The sequence below is a fragment of the Callorhinus ursinus genome, unplaced genomic scaffold (assembly GCF_003265705.2).
Source record: "Callorhinus ursinus isolate GAN/ISIS: 27379988/994484 unplaced genomic scaffold, GSC_fseal_2.0 scaffold30, whole genome shotgun sequence".
Lineage (NCBI taxonomy): Eukaryota > Metazoa > Chordata > Mammalia > Carnivora > Otariidae > Callorhinus > Callorhinus ursinus.
The window spans coordinates 8,267,906-8,287,712 of NW_027397092.1; the positions used below are offsets into that span (position 1 = coordinate 8,267,906).

Genomic DNA, 19,807 nt, shown 5'->3' on the forward strand with positions numbered 1-19,807 from the left:
AATCCCTGTTTGCATTAATTAGTGAAGAAATGCCTATTCTACCAAAACTGGGTTTACTCGTGGAGACTTTAAATACAGGTGCAGGTCCATCACCCTTCTCTGTCGCCCTTCCCCACTGATGGTCTGTGTGATCATCACAGCAATCTGTGGAGAGACTTAACTTGAAAGGTAGTTTTTTTCCCTGAAAATATAATCAGCCAATTTGTTTTTAAGCTCTTAAACATATCAGACTGTATTTTAAGAGCAGCTACTGCACACCCCCCACAATTGAATTTTATCATTTTTTATTTCAGTGTATCAGATTGATCCTTCTTTTATCTCTCCACAAATGACACAGTTAGTGGAGTTGGGGATATCTAAGCTTAAAGAGGCTCCTAAAAAATGAGAGCATTAACCCCAAGTGCACTGAATTCTCTGAACGTCTTGCATTCTCCTGCTCAGACTTGAAGTGGGCACCTGCTGTTTAATGTAATTAGTTTCAGAGGGAATGTCAGATCAGTCCTCAGGAGTTTACTCTGACCCAAAAACCCTCGTAAGAAAATATCAGTGAGACAAAACCAGAAAAGTTAGCACAGTTGGGAAGCTGCTTCTCACCACATTATTTGTTATTTAGGGGCATGTTTTAAAAGATTCCTATTTGCTGTCTGGCTCAGTTATTTTCTGGTTGCAAAATTGTGCTCAAGATTGCTGTAGCAAGTAGCTGTTTTCCTTCTCCAAAAATGAGGACGTGGTGGGCTGTGTTAAAAAGAAAATTAGAAGATATTTGGAATTACAACTATAGTTTTTTGCACTTGTCATGATAGATTAAAAAATTAAAGACAAATTAAGCTTGTTCATTTTCAACCTACCCTTTCCCATTAAAACGTGTACTGAACAAGACTGTTTCCCATTTCCCTTTTTATCCCTATCAATGTTCAGCTTATAATGAGCTGTAATAAAGGGGTCAGAAGGGTCTCATTTGAGTAGCAGGGTAAATCTGAAACACCAAATGGCAGCATCACTGGTCTGTTTGGCTTATTTTTCACAGATGAGCAGTCGCTTATCTTGTTGGTAGTTTGTAAGGCACCTCATCCAGTCTCAGGACGTTCTTTGTTTATTTCCCTCTGTCATCCTCCTTGGTTGAATCTTGCTTATACATTAAGCCGCACTGTGGCTGTCCTGGGCCCACCTCTAGCCGGAGGTTGAAGGGGGAGCAGCTGACCCTTGAAGGATCAGACAGTTGTGGAAGAAAGAACCGAACCACAAGACCCCTTAAAAGAGAGCACAGCCAGGAGTTAGTGCAAGACCTGGATCCTCGGCTCATCCACCCCCAGGGGCCGACTGTCCACCTTGGAGGATCTGGGCTTGGTGTTGCTGAGAAGGGAAGCAAGCCATTTAACATGTCAGCTTTCTCATCCACAAAATACTTTTGATCTGTCGACCTCAAAGGTGGTAGTGAGGATTAAAGTGACCTAGGATATGTGGAGCCACTTGGCAAGCCATTAAACCTTACGCAAATACTGGATATTGCTGTTTTTTCTCAGCAAATGCCTTATTTAATTTCCTACCTATTGATAAATCCTCGTTGCAACATTCTGTAGCAAGTGGACCTCCAGCTGCTTTTGGTAATATACTTCCCGCAGAGGTACTGGTTACCTCCAGCAAGCACAACATTCCTGGCCGGCTCCTGTGACAAAGTTTCTCTTTATAGTAAGCCAAACTTTGCCTTCTCAGTATTTACCTTTGCTGACTCCTATTGGGCCTCATGCATCCAAAGCCGGGTCCTGGATGTAGAGGTAAAAGGTGAATGAATGAGACAGACCCCTTTGGAGCTGGAGTGGAGTGGTCGAAAGCCAAGTAAACATTTAAATGAAATAATTGCAAGTGCTATACAGGAAACACCTTAAGGGAGCCAGAAGAAAGTTATCAGAGAGGGAGTGCTTGGGTTTGGGTGGTCCGGGAGCACACCTCCAGGGACACTTCAGACTGAGGAGCTTTGGGGCGCCTGGGTGGTACAGTCAGTTAAGTGTTCACTCATGATTTCAGAGTGGTGGGATCGAGCCCCACTTTGGGCTCCGTGTTCAGTGCAGAGTGCTTGAGACTCTCTGTCTCCCTCTGCCCCCCCCCCCGCGCAATAAATAAATAAATCTGTTTAAAAAAAGACTGAGGCTCGTTAATCTTGTTGAGCATGCGCACAGGGCCGAGGGACCAGCCCGGGCAGGGGCTGTGGGCGGAAGGGGCAAAGACACATTTGTGGCTCTGGTGACCCCGGTGGCTGTAGCTTTATGAGTGAGTGGCAGAGGAGCTCCAGATGATGCTAATGAAAGGCTGGATGTGGAGCCAAGGGAAAGGAAGCTTTCAGCTTTGGCAGCTGGGTGGATGGTGCTCCATCCAAATGCTGAGGTGAGGAAGGGGGGGATGGCAGTTGGGGGTGGGGGTGTTCTTTTTTTTTTTTTCTTTTTTGGTAAGGAAATACCAAGTTCTGCTTTGGACCTTTTGAATCGAGGATGTCTGTTAAGAAATTCAAGCAGAGATGTTAAGTAGGTATTTAGTTCCAGGAGAGAGGGCCAGCCTGGAGAAGTGAATTTGCACCTCATCTCCATAAGGGTCTTAATATCCGTGGCAGTTGGGACTGCTTGGTTAGGGGGAGAGTGTGGGGAAAGCAGAGGCTACTGGCTAAGCTCTGAAAAATCCCAACATTTTGAGGTCAGGTAGAAAAGGAAGAAGCAACAAAAGAGGATAAAAATAAAATAGGAGAAACACCGGAGGAGTTGCCCAAACAAGAAAAGTGGGTGAGTGGTTGGTGGAGTGCTGGCTGCCCAGAAGTTGAGTGGGGTTGGGACAAAGGTGGCCGTTGAATTTAGCAACGGGGTAGAGATCTGTGATCTTGACAAATGGAGAGTGGTGGAAGCCAACGCCAGTTTGTAGAGGGTGAAGTAGTGGATGGACCGAGATAAGAAGGGGAAGCAACATCTGCAGAACGTTCTTGAGAACTTTGGCCATGAAAAGAAGCAGAGAAATAAGCTATATCCTCTGAGGGGGGTTTTATGGTTTGTTTTTGTCCTGTTGTTTTAAAATGAGATACTAGAGTATGTTTTACATTCAGATAGGAATGATTCAGCAGAGATGATAGAAGGATGGATAGATGGGTGGATGGATGGATGGAAGGAAGGAAGGAAGGAAGGAAGGAAGGAAGGAAGGAAGGAAGGAATTAGATCCCAAATAACAGCAGAGAAGGGCTGTAACTAAAGAAGCAAATGCTTGAGAAAATCAAGAAGTGGGCTGAGAGCCAGAGCATAACTAGAGGAAATGACCTCTGATTTCAGAAGGGGCACCTTTTCCATTAACACAAGGAAGAAAGAGAGTTTGATGGAAGAGAAATGTAGATAGAGTAGGTAGGGTGAAGATAAAGGACATCAACTCTGGTGGCTTCTGAATTCCCATCAAAGCCTGCATGAAGAACGGTTATCAGCTGAGAGGGAGGGTAGAGGAAAGGCTCAGGGAGATTCAAAGAGAAGAGAACATGTGAAATGGGTAAAGGTGGTTCCTCCAGAGCAGTGGTTCTCAAAGTCCTGCTTCCGGTCGGCAGCTTCAGCATCACCTGGGAATGGGGAAGCTTTTTTGAAATGTGAATTCTGAATGCTCACCCCTAAACCTACTGGATCAGAGAGTCTAGAGGTGGGACCCAGCAATCTTTGTTTTAACAAGCCTTTGAGGTGTCTACTGCTGGCTGAAATTTGGGAACCACTGTTCTAGAGAAAGGTAGCAAGACCATATTCTACGGGTAAGAGCTTAAATTTAAAGTGAAAACAACTTGTTGGTATTGTGTGGTTTTCTTGCAGTGTTCAGCAACTGGGTTGAGGCATGGGTAAGAGATGCTAGGATTCAACCAGAACTGTGGTGTCCTGAGTACAACAGAAGGAGGGGGAGTCATGGGGTTGGAGGTGTTTTAGGGAACTGATCATGATGGTAGATCATGGAATCTTAAGCTGGACAAGGAGGGCAGAAAAGTCAGAGGGGGCTGATGGAAGTGAAAAAGTCCAGGTCAATGGATTAGAGGTCCCACACGTAGAGGGGCGACTCCATTGCAAGAAAGGGCTCTGTATAGCAGCGCGAGGTCGTGCGTGAGCTTACTGGCCCATAGAGATAATGCTTTGAAGATCTGACTAAATGAGTTCTGCATAGAAATCATAGAAAGTCCTTAGAACAAATACTTGGCCTGTGTGTGTGCATGCATTAAGAGGCCAGGAAGTTACAACATAGTTGGATTACATACAAAGCACAAGCTTTTTAAAATAATAACACAAGTAAAACTGTGTTAGAAAATGTTTCCTTTCTTTAAATCAGTGATTTCAATTATTCGGCTTCTGTAAGTCTTTTAGATTTCCCAGGTCCAATTCCAACAGGGGGGAGGGGATTCTCACTGCACACACACTAAGCAATTCTCAGGTATCAGCAGGTGTCCTGCAATCCAACTCAGTTCTGACACTACCTCCCGAGGGATGCCATCAGATCCCACAGATTCTGTCCTACAAGACTACTCCCCACCCTGTACTTCAGACATCAGTTAAAGCTCTTACCTGTACTCAGTGGCTGGCTACAGATTGGAGGTTCCAAGGACCTCCTCCTTAGGTTCACTTAATTTGCTACAGTGGCTCAGAGAACTCAGGGAAACACTTACTTACATTTCCTAGCTGCTTAGAGGATATGATAAGGGCTACCCATCAACAGTCAGATGAAGAGATATGTAGGGCGAGATCTCAAACAAAGAAGCTTCTGTCCTCTTCAGCTTGGGGCCCAGCTCAGCAGCACATGGAAGTGTTCTGGTACTCCTTTTGGTACTCCCAAAAGGACTGTAAAGCTGTCCTCTTGGGTTTTATGGGGCTTCATTACATAGTCATAATTGACTAAGTCATTGGCCATTGGCTCATTTAATCTCCAGCCTCTCTTCCCTTCCAGGAGATTGAAGGATGGGACTGAAAGTCCCAACCCTCGGATCGTGTGGTTGGTCTTCCTGGCAACTAGCCGCCGACCTTGGGTGGGTCCAAAATTCACCTTCATTAATAACAAGACACCCATTTCAACTTTATGGCTCTGAAGCATTTTCAGGAACTGTGGATAAAAACCAAATATATCTAAGAAATATATAGTCATCTAAAGTAGGAGTATGAGATGAATATATATATATATATATATATATATATACATTATGTATATATTAAATCTATACTTCTTATAAATCATTATATCACAGTCAGAATATATATTTCTTATAAATCATTACATCACCAATTGTTTTTGTTTCTCTTATGCTCCTACTCCTACTACTACTAAGGAAAATAATAATAAATACTAATATTTATTAGGTCCTTATGGTATATCAGGTACTGCAGCAGTTTCTTTATGGGCATGAGTCTTATTTCATCATGACTACAAGGTTTGTGACAGAGACTATCATTGATCCTCTTGAAGTACAGAGAACCCAAGAAACTTGCCTAGTATGAATTTTAAGCAATTTAGGTAGATTACATGTTTAGAAGTGCATACAGTCCTTGTAAACTGAAACTACCTCGCTTTCACTTCTCAGTAGTAACTGTGAAATAATGGGTGTAGTTTTCCCTTGATCATTGGCTGCCCCCCCAGTTGATCACCCCTAGCTGAACGTTGTGGAAACACATCCAAAAGATTTTTTTTTTTTTTTTTACAGAAAAAACTGGGAGCTTGCCTGTCAGCTGCTCCCAGGTACCTCCCTGGCTCCTTTTCAAGGAAACCTTTGGGACAGGCCAGGGGTGAGGGTTGTGGGGTAGACCACAGCCTGGGAGGGTCGGTCCGGTTGACTAGTGCGCTTAGTGCATAGGACTAAGAAGGTATCTAGGTTGTCTCCATTGGTCCCTCTACTGTATTTGTGTCCCCCTCCCTACCATTGGGTTTCTCCTCTTGCATCTCTACCTACCCCACTGATGTCTGGCTCCTCAGCAGCCTGTGTATCAGGGACAAGCCATGGGCAGGGAGAAGAAATGAATGCAAAAGTGTTATTTTGGACACCAGAGAAATATCTTTCAAGCTTCTTCTTCCTCTTCTTTTTAGAAAAAATAAGTGGTGTTTCTCCCTCAAACTTAGCTAAGATCTTGAAGATATACACTGCTTGAAGATGTATATAGTCATTTTAACTTGCTAGAGTATTAGTGTAAACCTTTACTATCTTCCTTTAATTGCTCTTAATAGAAAGCTATTAAAAGATCATAAAATTTGTGATTAAAAGGACCTGTTTAAGTAGAACTGTATTTTCTTCCACCAGCCGATGCTAAATTATTCCCTGTGGCTCATTCTGCAGTGATTTGGACAATCCTTTGTAAAATAAGTTTAATGAAACACTTTCCATTTCCACAGGGATAGTGTCTATGATTTGTTTAATAGACCCAATTTAGTAGGATATTTTTCTGGATAATCAGCTTACATTTTTCTTTGTTTAGTTTCATCTCATTAGGTGTATGCTTGATTTCTTCCATGTTCCATAATATGTGTTCTTGGCACCTGCTGTGTTAGGCGGACAAGTTTTTCATATATTGGTCCTTTTCTTGCTTTTTATAGATTGTGCAATATATGTGTGAGCCTAATTGCTTTTTCATTTTTCATAGGCTATTCTTTATGGTATGGACTTCTCTAAAGTCGTAAGTTAAAAATAGAATATCGGGGTCACTTGGTTGTTTCTCCTCCCTTCTTTCCTTCCTTTTCTACTCAGTACTGGAGTAATAAATTAAAGGTAGAATAGCAGAGTTGGGTTTTTTTTTTTCTTCTCTTCTCTTTCTCCTTTAAAATAGTCTACCCAGGACTCTGTTCTATGAGCCAAAAATAGGACTTTATGATCAGTAGAAGCAAGAGGTTGAGATCAGTAAGGGTTTCTGTTCTACTGCAGATATCAGCCCAAATAAAAGGGCTGAACTAAAAGTGGGGTTTATCTTTCTCAAGCATATTATTTCTGAAGCACCACTAGTGGTAGATAACTGTGGGTTTGGGTTCAGTGGCTCAAGATTATCAGGGGTTGGATCTCTTTGATTCTTTTGGCCTCTCATGATCGTAAGACGGCAGCTGAGCTCAGAGATCACAGTTGCGTTTCAGGCAAGAAGAGAGTGGGAGCAGGTAGAGAGATGAGCAAAAAGATGAGGGAGAGTCAGCGGAAACTGACCATTCACTTTTGGGCACCTTTTTGGATCTTTCCCATCCGCAACTTCTACTGACATCTTAGTGGCCATATCTGTGTCTCATGGCAAGGCATTTTGGAAAGTGTTGGGGGCAGGGGTGTTGTGATGGTTTGTTCTTATTGTTGTTTGCTTCTATAACCTTGGCCAACCACCCCCCCCCAACAAAACTGACGTTCCATTAATAAGGAAGAGGGAAGAATGGATCTTGGGTAGCAACTGACAGTCTGAACCACGGCTTCCATTGGCAGACGACCGAGCAGAGATTTCATGTTTCTGCCTAAGTGTAGAGTAGCTTTCCGTGCAGTCATTCTGTTCCTACTTCCTGGGGATACCTGGGAGTTTATCAGGAAATGCCTGCTCTAATGTGAAAAATTCCAGGAAGGGGTCCATGTTCATTGTTGAGTGTGAGTCCCTGAATAAACATCTGTAACGTAGTTCCAAGATACAGGAGCATTTCTCTCGGTGTTAGATTTAGGAGAAGGGCTAGAATAGATAAGTTCTTTCCGTGGACTCAAGACCAGGGTCTTACTTGGACGTCCTGTGAATGATTAACAGCCATGTACACAGAGGCCTACTTTCTCCTCTTGTTACTGTATTCCGTCCTCCTTGGTGTCGTCCTGCTGGGCTACTGTTAACCCACCAGTGTGTTTTAGGTGAATAGTTGTATTGACAGCATTTTTTGTTGTTGTTGCAGCCAGGAGGTCAAGGGCCAGTTTCCCCCTTTCCTTATTATTTGCTGCCTAGATGTGTTTTTAACTTGAGACCTCGGAACTGTCTCCACAAGGGCCACTTTCCATTGTTTGTGTCATTTCTCCAAGGACTCATTCCTGCATCTTGAAGTGGTCTCTGCCCACTCTCTAGGCTCTTCCTGCTCAGTCCCATGCACCATGCGCTCCTCTCATCCACCGGTCTGAAATTCCCGTAAAATATTCACTGTAACACAATAACTGTAGCATTTAAACAGGAGATTCAATGCAGTATACTGACAATTTGACAAATATAAAATGGTATTAGGGGTCTTCATGTAAACACACAAACCAAAAAAAGATATTTGCCGGGTACCCTATGTCTTAACTGCTGTGTCGCAAGAACGTGTAGGCCTAGGAATCCCTAATTGATCTGACTATACCACATGAAACCCGCAGTGTACAGTACGTGAAGAAGGAGAATGCTAAATAAATCAGAGGGGTAAACTAGGCGGTGGGAGGGACATTGAAAGGACTTGAGAGAGCAGATTGTTTTCAAGCGCTTTAAACACTTTAAAAACATCAATTCATCAACATGCAGAGGCTATGCTAATTGTAAATCTTTCGTTAAAAACCAGTCTCCTGAGGCTGTCTCCAGCCAACATCTTACAGCCACAGTTCTGATTACTATTTCTTCCTTAAATAATAAGATCACCTTTCCATAAGCATATCCTATGATTTGTATTTAAATGAGTGTTGTACCCCCCCACCCCCATTATTTGAATTCCTAAATCAGTTTTGGTTTGCTTTGTAATACACTGTTTTATTCAAATGTGTTCATAACTTTTGTGGTCTTAACTTTTGTCTTAGAGATAAGAAGTTAGTTTATAATTGCTTTTAGAATTGGTTTTATTTGTTTGTTTTATTTTGTTTTTATTGGATCATCAGGGAAATGCCTCATAAACTTCTGGTGTTACCTGTAATCTGTCATTGAGTCACATTGTTATTCAACATATAATTAGGTAATTGGATCAAAAGTACATAAAATGTGGCTTTAAAGTATTTCAACCAGTCAAAAAAGAATGGAGTTGGTCAGAGATTGTCAAATAGGTTTTGAAGTGTTATGAGGCCAGATCCTTTTGGATTATGCTTTTGTTTTTTTCAAGTTTTGTTTGTTTGTTGTTGTTGTTACTGTTGTTTAAATATAGGGCAGAGGTTAATGGAATTTATTGCCTTCTTAGAGTTTTTATATACTTAGTTGAGATGTTAAGATACGTGTAAAATCCAAAGAAAATCAGGAATGTATTTTAAGAAAGTCTATTTCATTGGCTCCTTTAAATTTATCTATGGGATAAATTAAATTTATAAATATAGTGGGAAAACATATATTGGGAAAGATTAGGATTCCAGTTGAATTCACTAAGAAAAAAAAATTCACTAAGAAAAGAACCACACAGTGCTGTTGTACATGCAGTAAATATTTATAGAATGAATGAATGAATGGAGACATCAGTTGAGCAGTAGTTTTGGAGCTGGAGAACTGATCCTGACTGTCCCTCTGCTCTCTGAGAAACCTTGCACAGGTGTTTAGCCTTTGTGAGCCCCTGATTTTTCATCGATAGAATTTGGATAATGGTAGTGTCTCACAGTATTGTGAAAATCAAGTAAGATAGGGAGCTTGGCACAGAGTAGGCATTAAATAAATATTATTGTAGTTTTAAACCACCTTGGAAATTTCCTTATTTGGTAGGTTAAAATTCTTGAAAGTTAATATGACTCAGAACACGATTAATCATCACAGCGCATGAAAGGATTCTGTTTTGTCATAAAGGTAACTTAGTCTGTACTGAGGGTTTGGGGAAAGTTTCCTACGGGAATGCTTGAGCTGAGACTTGAAGGCCAGGTAGGAGTGAGCCAGTTGGAAAGAGGTGGGAAGGGCATTTCCAGTACTGGAGCCACACTCTTAGTGAAAGATAAGCTAAGTAGACTATTTCAAAAGTGGTGTTTGGATAGATTGTTTCTCACCCCCTCTTATATATAGTTAGGGGCAGGTTCCCCTGGCCCAGGATCCTTACCATGAAAAATATTTGAGCATAATGCTCCAGTATATGTACATTTAATAATAACTTACATGCCTGTGCTACTATATGAAAATGTACATCAAAAATTAGAAAGGATAGATTTCTTTATTTTTTAACTTAAAATAAATAGAAATTCTAATACCTGTTTTCCTGAATCATAGTTGGTGATTTTCCTTAATTTCCCATATGCCTCTAACCTACTTTAGAGACCGCTGGCCTAGGAAAAATGTACTGAGCATGGGCAGAAGTTTTCCTCATGCTTCCCAGCCATGTTTTATGGGAGTTTAAGGTTTATATTTTCAGTATCCGCAGGGTCTCATAACTCCTTATCTAAAAGAGTTTACATAATCATTGGCTCACTGCTGACTGTATCCCGGAGATCCTAGCCGGGGATCTGTTTCCTAGGAGCAGAAACAGAACCACTCAGAAAGGATATACCTTGAACCTGGCCTGACCTGTCCCACAGGTAAAGCCCTGCTGAGATGAGCTCATGAACCAAAACCACAGAACACAGAAGAAAATAAACAGCCATGAGTGAGAGTCAATGGACACATAACAGCAGGATTAAACCCCAAGAATTTCAAGGAAAGGACAATTTGATGAAAACCAAAAATAAAAATGGGTGACATAATGGAAGGCATAAGAAAAGAGCGAGCATCAAAGAAAAACAGACCAGGCAGATGTGGAAAAGAACCAGTAGAAATGAAAATATAGTCATTAACATTAACTCGATAGCTTGATTAAGGAGTGGTTTAGAGACAGCAAGAGAGAGAGGATTTAATGCATGGTCACTGGGTGTGAGGGGCAGTATTGCTGTTTCAGTCATAGTCAACATATCAGTCAGATCGTGTCATGTGTACCTAGATCCCCTACCTACCACTTACCGCTAACACTGCTCACTAGACCCCTAAATCCACGGAGGAGAAAGAGCAAAATCCTTGAAGTGATCCAGAAGCCCCACCCAGCCTCTCTAGCTCAGGTTCATTGTCTTCTAAGGCACAGCCACACTGGCCATGGTATTCTTAATACCACCAATGCTTCTATCTTTGAGCCTCCTGTGCTGTGTGTCTGAAATATCTCATTCCCTCTACCCATCAGCTCATTCTTCCTCCAGCTCCGGTATCACCTTGCCAGGGAAGCAGTCCTTCACCCCAGGGGTTCATAAGGGGGCTTCGTTACTAACAGTTAAAACAGCTAGCTACTTGCCTGCAAAGTCCTGGTTTCAGTTTGTAATCCCACATTCATGGCTGTGATTATTTGAACACCATTCATTTTCCTCACCGGACTATACGTCCTAGGTGGGCAGAACCATGGTTGTTTGGCCAGCCATCGTGCCAGTGGTTGGACATAGTAGGTGTGAGATAAATATTCCAGAAATACCCAGAACATAAATTTTGATATTAAAATAGCTCAAGAGATGGTTGATGTTTCAATTTCTCTTGTTCCACAATCAGTTTTCTCTTTTTAGCTATATTATCAGAAACAGTATTTCTTCTTTCAAATCTGTCTTAAGCCATATTACAGTATTTCTTTTCACAGATTTTTTTTTTTAAAGATTTTATTTATTTATTTGACAGAGAGAGACATAGCGAGAGCAGAAACACAAGTAGGGGGAGTGGGAGAGGGAGAAGCAGGCTTCCCGCAGAGCAAGGAGCCCGACGTGGGACTCAATCCCAGGACCCTGGGATCATGACCTGAGCCGAAGGCAGACGCTTAAGGACTGAGCCACCCAGACGAGCCACCCAGGCGCCCTCACAGATTTTTTTTTTCTCTTTAGCATTTTAAAAAGGCCCTTGTCAGCAATCAGCTTTTAGTGCACGTCCTCAGACTCTTGCAAGATAGTCCATAAAGCCCTTTGAAACCATAGCAGTTGAATTCTTTGAATAGTGCAATGTTTTCCAGGCACAGAGTTAGGTGTGTCTTGAGAATGGTGTCATGCCCAAAAGGAAGGATGCGTGGTACGGTGGGTTCTTCCGACGCACATCTGATTTGTAATTTTTAGGTGGTCCTCTGACTTTTTTAAAGTGCTCCTTTGATAACCTTACTGTTGTGGCTCATTTTGCGAAATTGTGAGCAAGTGCTGGGGTGTGGGTGAGCAGAAGCCTGAGGACTGCGTAGGTTCTGTGCGCTGGGAGGCTTCCATCCCTGAGGACAGGGACACTGCCGCCCACTTACTGCGGTGAGGACCCATTGATTTTTCTCCCTCTCTGTTTTTCGCTGCACCTCTGAAGTAGGTATGCTATGAAGCGTCTTTCCTAGTGGGCAGAGGAAAAACCGTCATGAACTTTGTCACCCCAGCAATTGGGCATTTCAAACCCAACTAGATGGAAGGGGAGAACGGGGCTTTAAAGACTCCTGAAAACCACCCAACTTAGTTCAGCCTCCTGGCTGTTGTGGCTGAGAGGTTCCCTGCAGTTTGTAACAAATCCTGATAGACAATGGGGCAGAAATGTGCGGGTTTTTTTTTTCTTTCTTTCTTTACTGTTTTGAGGAAAGAATAAAAGGATCAAATCGGTGAAAACAATGCAGCTTTGTGCAGCAATCTGGGAAGGTTAGCAAAGTGGTCTTGTCCAAGTTTTCAACAAGATGTTCCGTTCCTGTTATAATTGGCTGCTGGGTAGGTTTGGATGTAACTAGAATGCCAGTGTTCGATTTCACCGTGTCCTCGGTGGGGACGTGTCACCGTTTATGCTCGCCTTAGTGACAATTTTCTAAAATGGAAACTCGTGGGAAATCATTACAGTGTTTATATGTCTCCCTTGTCGGACGGCGTTATCCTGTGATATTTTACCAGTGTTTTCCACTGCATGATGGCATCTAGCGAAGGTTAAGGCAGAACAGGTCCCTCTGTAATTTTGTGACCGCATTTTACTTACTGAAGAAGAAAAGATAACTGACAATTAAGTATTTGGGATGTCACAGAAAGAACATGTGCAACTAATCAATGTTATCCTTTGGGAACATGATTTTATAAAGCTGATAAGGTAGAAAAATCGGGATTTTGTGATTTGTGTTACATGATGATAATTGCACCTTTTCAATAAAAAAGACAGATTTCTCGAGTAAACACTGAGCTTTCAGGGGATGCTGGTAGAAATGCTGTTGTTTTTCTGCCCCCATCCAGGCAATTTTTTTTTTAAATGCTTTTGTAGACCAGGAGATTTTTTTTCCCCCATTCTTTTAGAGTGATGTTTCTGAAGGAATATCTGGTGTGTTTTAAGGAAAGTCATTTATTATCCTGAAAGCAAGTAACACTGTGTAAAGAATAATAATTATTATTTTTTGCTTCTTACAGTTCCCCAGTTTTAATGTTTATCAGAGTTGAATACAGTAATAGCAGTCTGTTACATAGTATATCACACACTTGTTACAGTTCTTTATTTAACCCCATTTCTTATGTGCATCTTAATAATAACCTGCTTTTTAGTCTACATTACTTCCAAGTGATAAATTGCATGGAAATTTCTTTGATGCATTCTTCTGTTAATTCTCTAGCTTCTCCCATGTGCATGTGTATCAAAGAGCAACTAAAAGACATTCAGAGCCCAGGCTTTTCTAGAAGCTTTTGCAATGCAGGCTTTTCCCATACATGGGCCACTTTTGCTTGTTTTTTGTTTTTTTTTTTTGCACTGGCTTCAATTAGAGGTAGACACCTTCTCTGCTGGTTAGGACAGTCCTTTCTTACTGTTCCAACAGCTTTGAAAATCTCTACCCTCCTTAAAAAAACATTAGTTAGGGACTCCTGGGTGGCTCAGTCCTTAAGCGTCTGCCTTCGGCTCAGGTCATGATCCCAGGGTCCTGGGATCGAGCCCCGCATCGGGCTCCCTGCTCTGCAGGAAGCCTGCTTCTCCCTCTCCCACTCCCCCTGCTTGTGTTCCCACTCTCGCTGTCTCTCTCTGTCAAATAAAGAAATAAAATCTTTAAAAAAAAAAATTTAGTTAACTAAACAATCAGACTCCTGGGCCCTACAACACCTCATTCCATGCTCAGTACCTGCTATTGGGTGACCTTCTAATAGAAACTATTTTGAATCTTCTGTTCATTTTCATTGCTCCCCTGTAGGCCTTTCTGCATTTATTCTTATTTCTCTTTCTTTGGGGGCTAGATAATATTGCATTAAGTGGAGCCAAGAGGATTGCTCAGCTCATTTTTTTAAACCTTCTGGAAACAACACTTCTTGCTGACCTACCACTTGAAACCAACAGCACTTGTATATAAACAGCTACTCTTCATCCTACATCTGGGTACTTAATTCTGCCTCATGTAGTATTTGACTCAGTCCTTATACCTGTAAAATTTAATTTAATGGGATTTTTTTCTGATTTTTTTCTCTAATTTGTCATATTCATTATGAATTCTGATGTTTTACTCTATAAATTGGTTGCCCAGCCATGTGTCCAAAGTTGGACCTAGGGTCGGGACTCTACCATCAGAGTTATTAGTTAATTGATTAGATAGTCTGGGACACATCATAGCCCTCCGTTTCAAAATGCTCCTCTCCTAACAAATGTAGGGTTCTCGTGCCTCCTTGGCTGGACTCTGACCCAGCAGAGTTTAAATAAGAGTTTAAATAATATTTTCCTCCATGTTTTGCTAACTTTGGGAACCATCAACCCTACACGTTGTTAAATTCTAGAATTTCATATGGGAGGCACAGAAGCCATGAATATGATTGACTGTCTAAATTCAGTGCAGTAGTAGATTTTGACCTACCAGAAAGAATCCTGCAGCCCTGTAGACTCCCTGCCAGACAAATATTTTCAAGCACAGCCCAGAGCTGAAAGCACTAATGAATTCCAATCCCAAGGCAGCACACACTCCGGAGGGGTTGTAATTGACCAAGAGGTAGAAAACTAAAACGGGAAGGCCGGCCCATCCTTTGGGGAGCTGGTATGCGAGGGCTTCAGGCACCAGGCCAAATGAAGAGTGTCCCCAGCAGCATCACTGCCACATTGGAGCTAAAAGCAGGTGTCCTTGGTGGGGCTGTCAGGGGCCTCAAACCCCCTGCCACTGTCAGCACAATTATATAGGGATGCATATTTTTCAGCAAGCGAGATGCTCCGCTTTTATCCATTTTTCAAAGGGATCCATGAATCATAGAGGGTTAAGAAGCCCTGTTTGCTGGATGGACAATAATCCAAACTTCCAAAACCGATAAAATAGGCTGTTGGGGATGGATAGAACGAAGAGATGGTAAGGAAACAGTGAACATTTATTGAATGCTAATTGTGCACCAGAGACTCTTGAGGACATCATCTTACCCTCACACTAACCCCGTGAGGTAGCCAGGGGGTGTTGGAACGCAGCCCTGGCTCCAAATCTCCATACTTCCTACCACACGGTCTTGCCCCCAGAAAAGTGGAAATGACTAACCATTGAAGATTAATCAAAAATCATGGTAAGCAAGCTAAAACAATGGGGAAATATGGATTTGATATTCAAGATGTAATTTATATCTATTTTTATATATTTATATAAAAATTATTTATTATATGTTTAAATACATTTATTTACTTGTTGAATAAAGTTGGGTAGTTAGACCAGACTGGGTTGCCAAGAAGGTGGAATGGACCAGGGCTCAGCTTTAAAAAGGAGGGATCTTCTTGAGTGAAAGCTTCTCAAGAAACAGGAGAAGATGGGGCGCCTGGGTGGCTCAGTCGGTTAACCGTCTGCCTTCAGCTCAGGTCATGATCCCAGGGTCCTGGGATCGAGCCCTGTGTCAGGCTCCCTGCTCAGTGGGGAGCCTGCTTCTCCCTCTCCTCCCCGCTCATGCTCTCTGTCACTCTCTCTGTCTCTCTCAAAGAAATAAATAAAATCTTAAAAAAAGAAAGAAAGAAAGAAACAGGAGAAGATGTAAATAGAACAGCCCCACATCACTTTTGGGTTTCTCAGGGAGTGAGATCATGTGTGTATGAACCAAAAGATTTGACTACACTAATTTAATTTCTCTTGTACATCTCTGTACTAATCAATGACAGTCATTTCTCTGGTACATATTAAATTAGGTAAATTCTACCATATGACGCTCTAGCTCTGGACTTAAGTATTAATGATTTTCTTACAAGCCTTCTTAGCAGAGTTTAGGAAATCTTGCCACATGTAACTGAATGCTTAACTACCCCCCCGCCAACGCCACTTTCTTTTCAACTGTAAGTCCTGAAATCCATATTGGTGACTCTTTTATGAAAAATATTTGAGAATTTTCAGGGAACGTTTAACAAAAATGCTCACAAATTTCTGGAGTTTTCTGTATTCCTTTTTTTTTTTTTTTTTTCCAGTATATCTTACCTTAAAAAATGTGATCATCCATTTGGAGTGCTCTGTTTGGGGAGGCTGGACAGGATTAATTCCCGTCCTGGTGTTGCAGTGTAAACAGCTTTTTGCCTGTCTTTTGTCATTAATGATCATGCTGTAGCTGTAGCCAGTGCATTGTAAGCCAATCTGTCAAGGCAAATAAACAATTCACCTTGTTAAAATTCCCTAAATCTTGCATTAATAAAACCAAACTAACCCCCTGAACACTCAAGAGATGTCTTCCTCCATACTGCAGTGATGGATGACATGTCTAAAAATCCTGGAAATTAAGTAGTTCAGGTCATTAAAAGTGTCCCACACTTGTTATTGATTTAATTTATTTTAAAAGGTGGGGGTGGAGATAAGAGTGTTAACCCCCACCACCACCGTTTTTTTTTTTTTTTTTTTTTTTTTTTAATCTGAAAGCTACCACTTGTACACATAATTAAAACTATTGCCTGGGTGAACAGCTCTGTATTTGTTACAACATCAAGCTTTATTATTTAAATAGGTATTGTGTCATTCTCTTAAACAGATATCTAGAAACATGGAGATAATCATTACAACTTATTTTATGGCAAAAATTCCCTGGAGCTTCATATATACAATGATCCTTACAACCTTTGAGTTCTGGGCACTGAAATAATGACCTTATGGGCACCCCCAAAATTTCCCTAAGTAGATGAAAATTTAGAAGGTCATTGAAAATAGTAGTGAAAGCATGCCTCTGGGAAGAGGAACTTTTTTGTATTTTATGCATTTTTTGTTTTCCTACTTTCTGTTTACTCTCCTTAAGCCTCAGTGGATACAAGCAGCTCTGTAAGGAATAGGAAGAGACTAAGGCAGGGCTGGGTTTCCAGAGGCCTCCTCTCGAGGAACTGAACAGCAGGAGGGTTGAGTGCTGGTGTAGCTCAGGGCTCAGCCTGCTTTGCTCATTCCATTCATATGTCCTGAACTGGGTAACTGTTTTAAAACTCTGCTAGAAATGGGACCACTCAGTATGTAAATTAGGACAAAAAGCAATAGGGTATATAGAATTAATATTTCAAAATATACATCATTTGACCTTTTGTCATTTGTGCCTTATGCATCACATTGCATAGCTATTCCTCATCAGCCATGTGGGTGATACTTCACCATCCCTCCTCATTGTTCTTTAAACAACATGTGGGAGGAGGACCATGGTAAATGATAAAAATGACCTTTGAAAATAATTCTCTTACTTTCAGAGATTATCATACAATCTTTGATGTTTTTTCCATGGTCTTTGTAAACAAAAGGAGGGAGGAGGGTGGTGGGAAAGAGGGGCAACTGTTTAATCAGTTCATACACTGTGGCCCTCTTTTTTATAAAAATAGATACCCACGAAAATGCACTCTCTCGTTCTCCATTAGATTTCACCTTGCACTTGCGTAATTTGGATAGCCGAGAAAGGACATGGTTATGCCATTATGCCAGCTCTTTAGCAGAGCTCCCTAAATGGAAGAACCGTATAGATTTTTTTTTTTTTTTTTAGTATATACACTGATTTACACTTAGTGGTAAAGTTGTTACTGACCCTTTAAGTGGAGCTGTCCAAATGGCCATAAATGTCAGTTGATCCTAATGCCGAAAGAGGTGATAGCTGAGGGATCTTGGCTAAATCTTCCAGTTAAAAAAGCCATGTAGTATTTTCTAAACAGTAGTGGTCTCTTGTAGACACACACATACACACATGCCCAGACCACTTTATCACCCAGTAAGGAAAATTTGATGTACATATCTTAGCAGAATTATTGAGGCTCCCAGATTTTTAAAATACTCTAATCAGAATCTCCATGAAGGCAAGAGTTCTGTCTACCTGGTGGCCCGCTGTCTGCCCCCCTCGTCAGCATCTGACGTGTAGTAGATGCTCCATAAGTGCTGGTTGGGTGAAAGATAGATAAAATGGAGTATTTGGTGACACTGAAGAGCATGCCTGTCCCCTGAATTCTTGGTGGGTGAAATAGGGACCACCCCACCCCTTACAGATTGTGAAGAATGATGCTGGTAAGAACTTAGATGGGCGGTCATGACTTTTTGACGTAGTTCATTTGATTATTGATTGCCTAGTAAATTTCACTTTCTAAGTTCTCTTTTCTCCTTTCGCAGGCTGTCATTTTGGAAAATGAAGAGCTTCCCAAACTCTTCCTTGATTTCCTAAATGTGCGACACTTGCCCTCGCTACCAAAGGCAGAGAGTTGTGGGTAAGGAGTGTTGTTCACCTATCGGACATGTATCTGAAGCTACTCTGCAGTCACTTGTTGGCCTAACCAATAACCCCAGTGGTGCTGGAAGGGTCAGCCTGGCCACACCCATTCTCTGTGCTAGGACAGCACTCACTGGCCCCCTGCATGTGGTCAAAGGAATTCCTCTGCAGTCCTCATCCCTATATTGCGGCCAAATGACCAAGGCTCAGTAACTCAGGTTTAGACTTACGGAATTGCCTTTTTAAAATATGCTGCTTCATGGAGTGATGTTATATCGTGGGAATTATGAATCTAGATAGCCTATTGAGGGACTAACAAATTTATTTGTGGGTACTTGAGCAAAGCTTATATGCCCATGCGTATGCAGTCATATTATCTAAAAGCTGCGAATGACCTTGGAGGTAATTTTAGCCAACTCCCTTATTCTTAACTTGATCAAACTGAGACACAGGAATTAAGTGTCTTTCCCAAAATCTCTCGCCTTGTAGCTGGCAGAGCCCAGGACTTCCCACATGAGCTCTCTTTCCCTGCTGTCTTGCTGCCTGTCCCACAGGACCTTCTAATGCAGGGCTGTAAATGCCAGTTCCTGTGTACTGAGGAACCAGACATTTGATATCATCAGCAACTGGGAAGTGTTCTTCTGAAGAATGAACTCTGAAGCCACTTGCCCAGCTCTGGGCCCCCGACTTAGGTTGAGCTGGCCTCCAAAGGCCATCAGCAATACCTCTGACATATTAAATCCATTTACAGAGAAACGCATCATTACAAAGTCTCTGCAAACCCACGCAGGAGAAGGGGTTTTGTTCATCCTCGTGTTGCCTCCAGAGCCACCTGAAGGATGCACACTAGCTACAAGACATTCACTCAGACCACACCCAGAGTCGTGTTAAACCCCAGCCATCTTCAGGATGAGAGGCTGCAGATACCAGCTCCCTCACTGGTAGTGTTTGCTCAAGGCCACGCTCCACTCACCCCAGAGAACACAGGTGTTCTCCAAATAATAGGCATTGCCCGTCTGTCCTGTTCTGACTTGAGTGCATTTGCTAGGAGGTTGGGCTCTATACAAGGGTGTTTTTAAGAAGAGATTTTAGGGATGACAGAGTGAAATCTTTTCTCCATTATATAAGCCCAAAAGTAAAACCATAGGGTGTGTAAGTGATCTTCAGGAAAATTGAAGTTCAAGAATATGGTGGTCTTAAGATTCTTTAGAATGAGGCATCAGTCATGCTGTGACATTGTCAAGACAGCTCTCTCTTCAAAATGTTCCCCAATTCAGAGCTCTAAGAATACTGGCTCTTTTTCCCTTGGTTTGCAGCATCATTTACCCAACTTACATG

At 41.8% G+C, this 19,807-nt stretch overlaps 1 protein-coding gene across 9 annotated transcripts in view; it reads left to right on the plus strand.

Moving 5' to 3' along the window:
• The window catches only part of SNX24 (sorting nexin 24), a 155,283-nt gene that overhangs the window by 127,796 nt on the left and 7,680 nt on the right, over window positions 1–19,807 (plus strand). For all 9 annotated transcript variants that reach the window (XR_012374187.1, XM_073878582.1, XM_073878581.1 and 6 more), the window contains one exon: window positions 18,373–18,467. Coding sequence is in view for 8 of the 9 variants with exons in the window: in XM_073878582.1 (XP_073734683.1) it covers window positions 18,373–18,467 (95 nt within the window). In the remaining variant the exon portion in view is untranslated. The remainder of the gene's footprint in view (window positions 1–18,372; window positions 18,468–19,807) is intronic.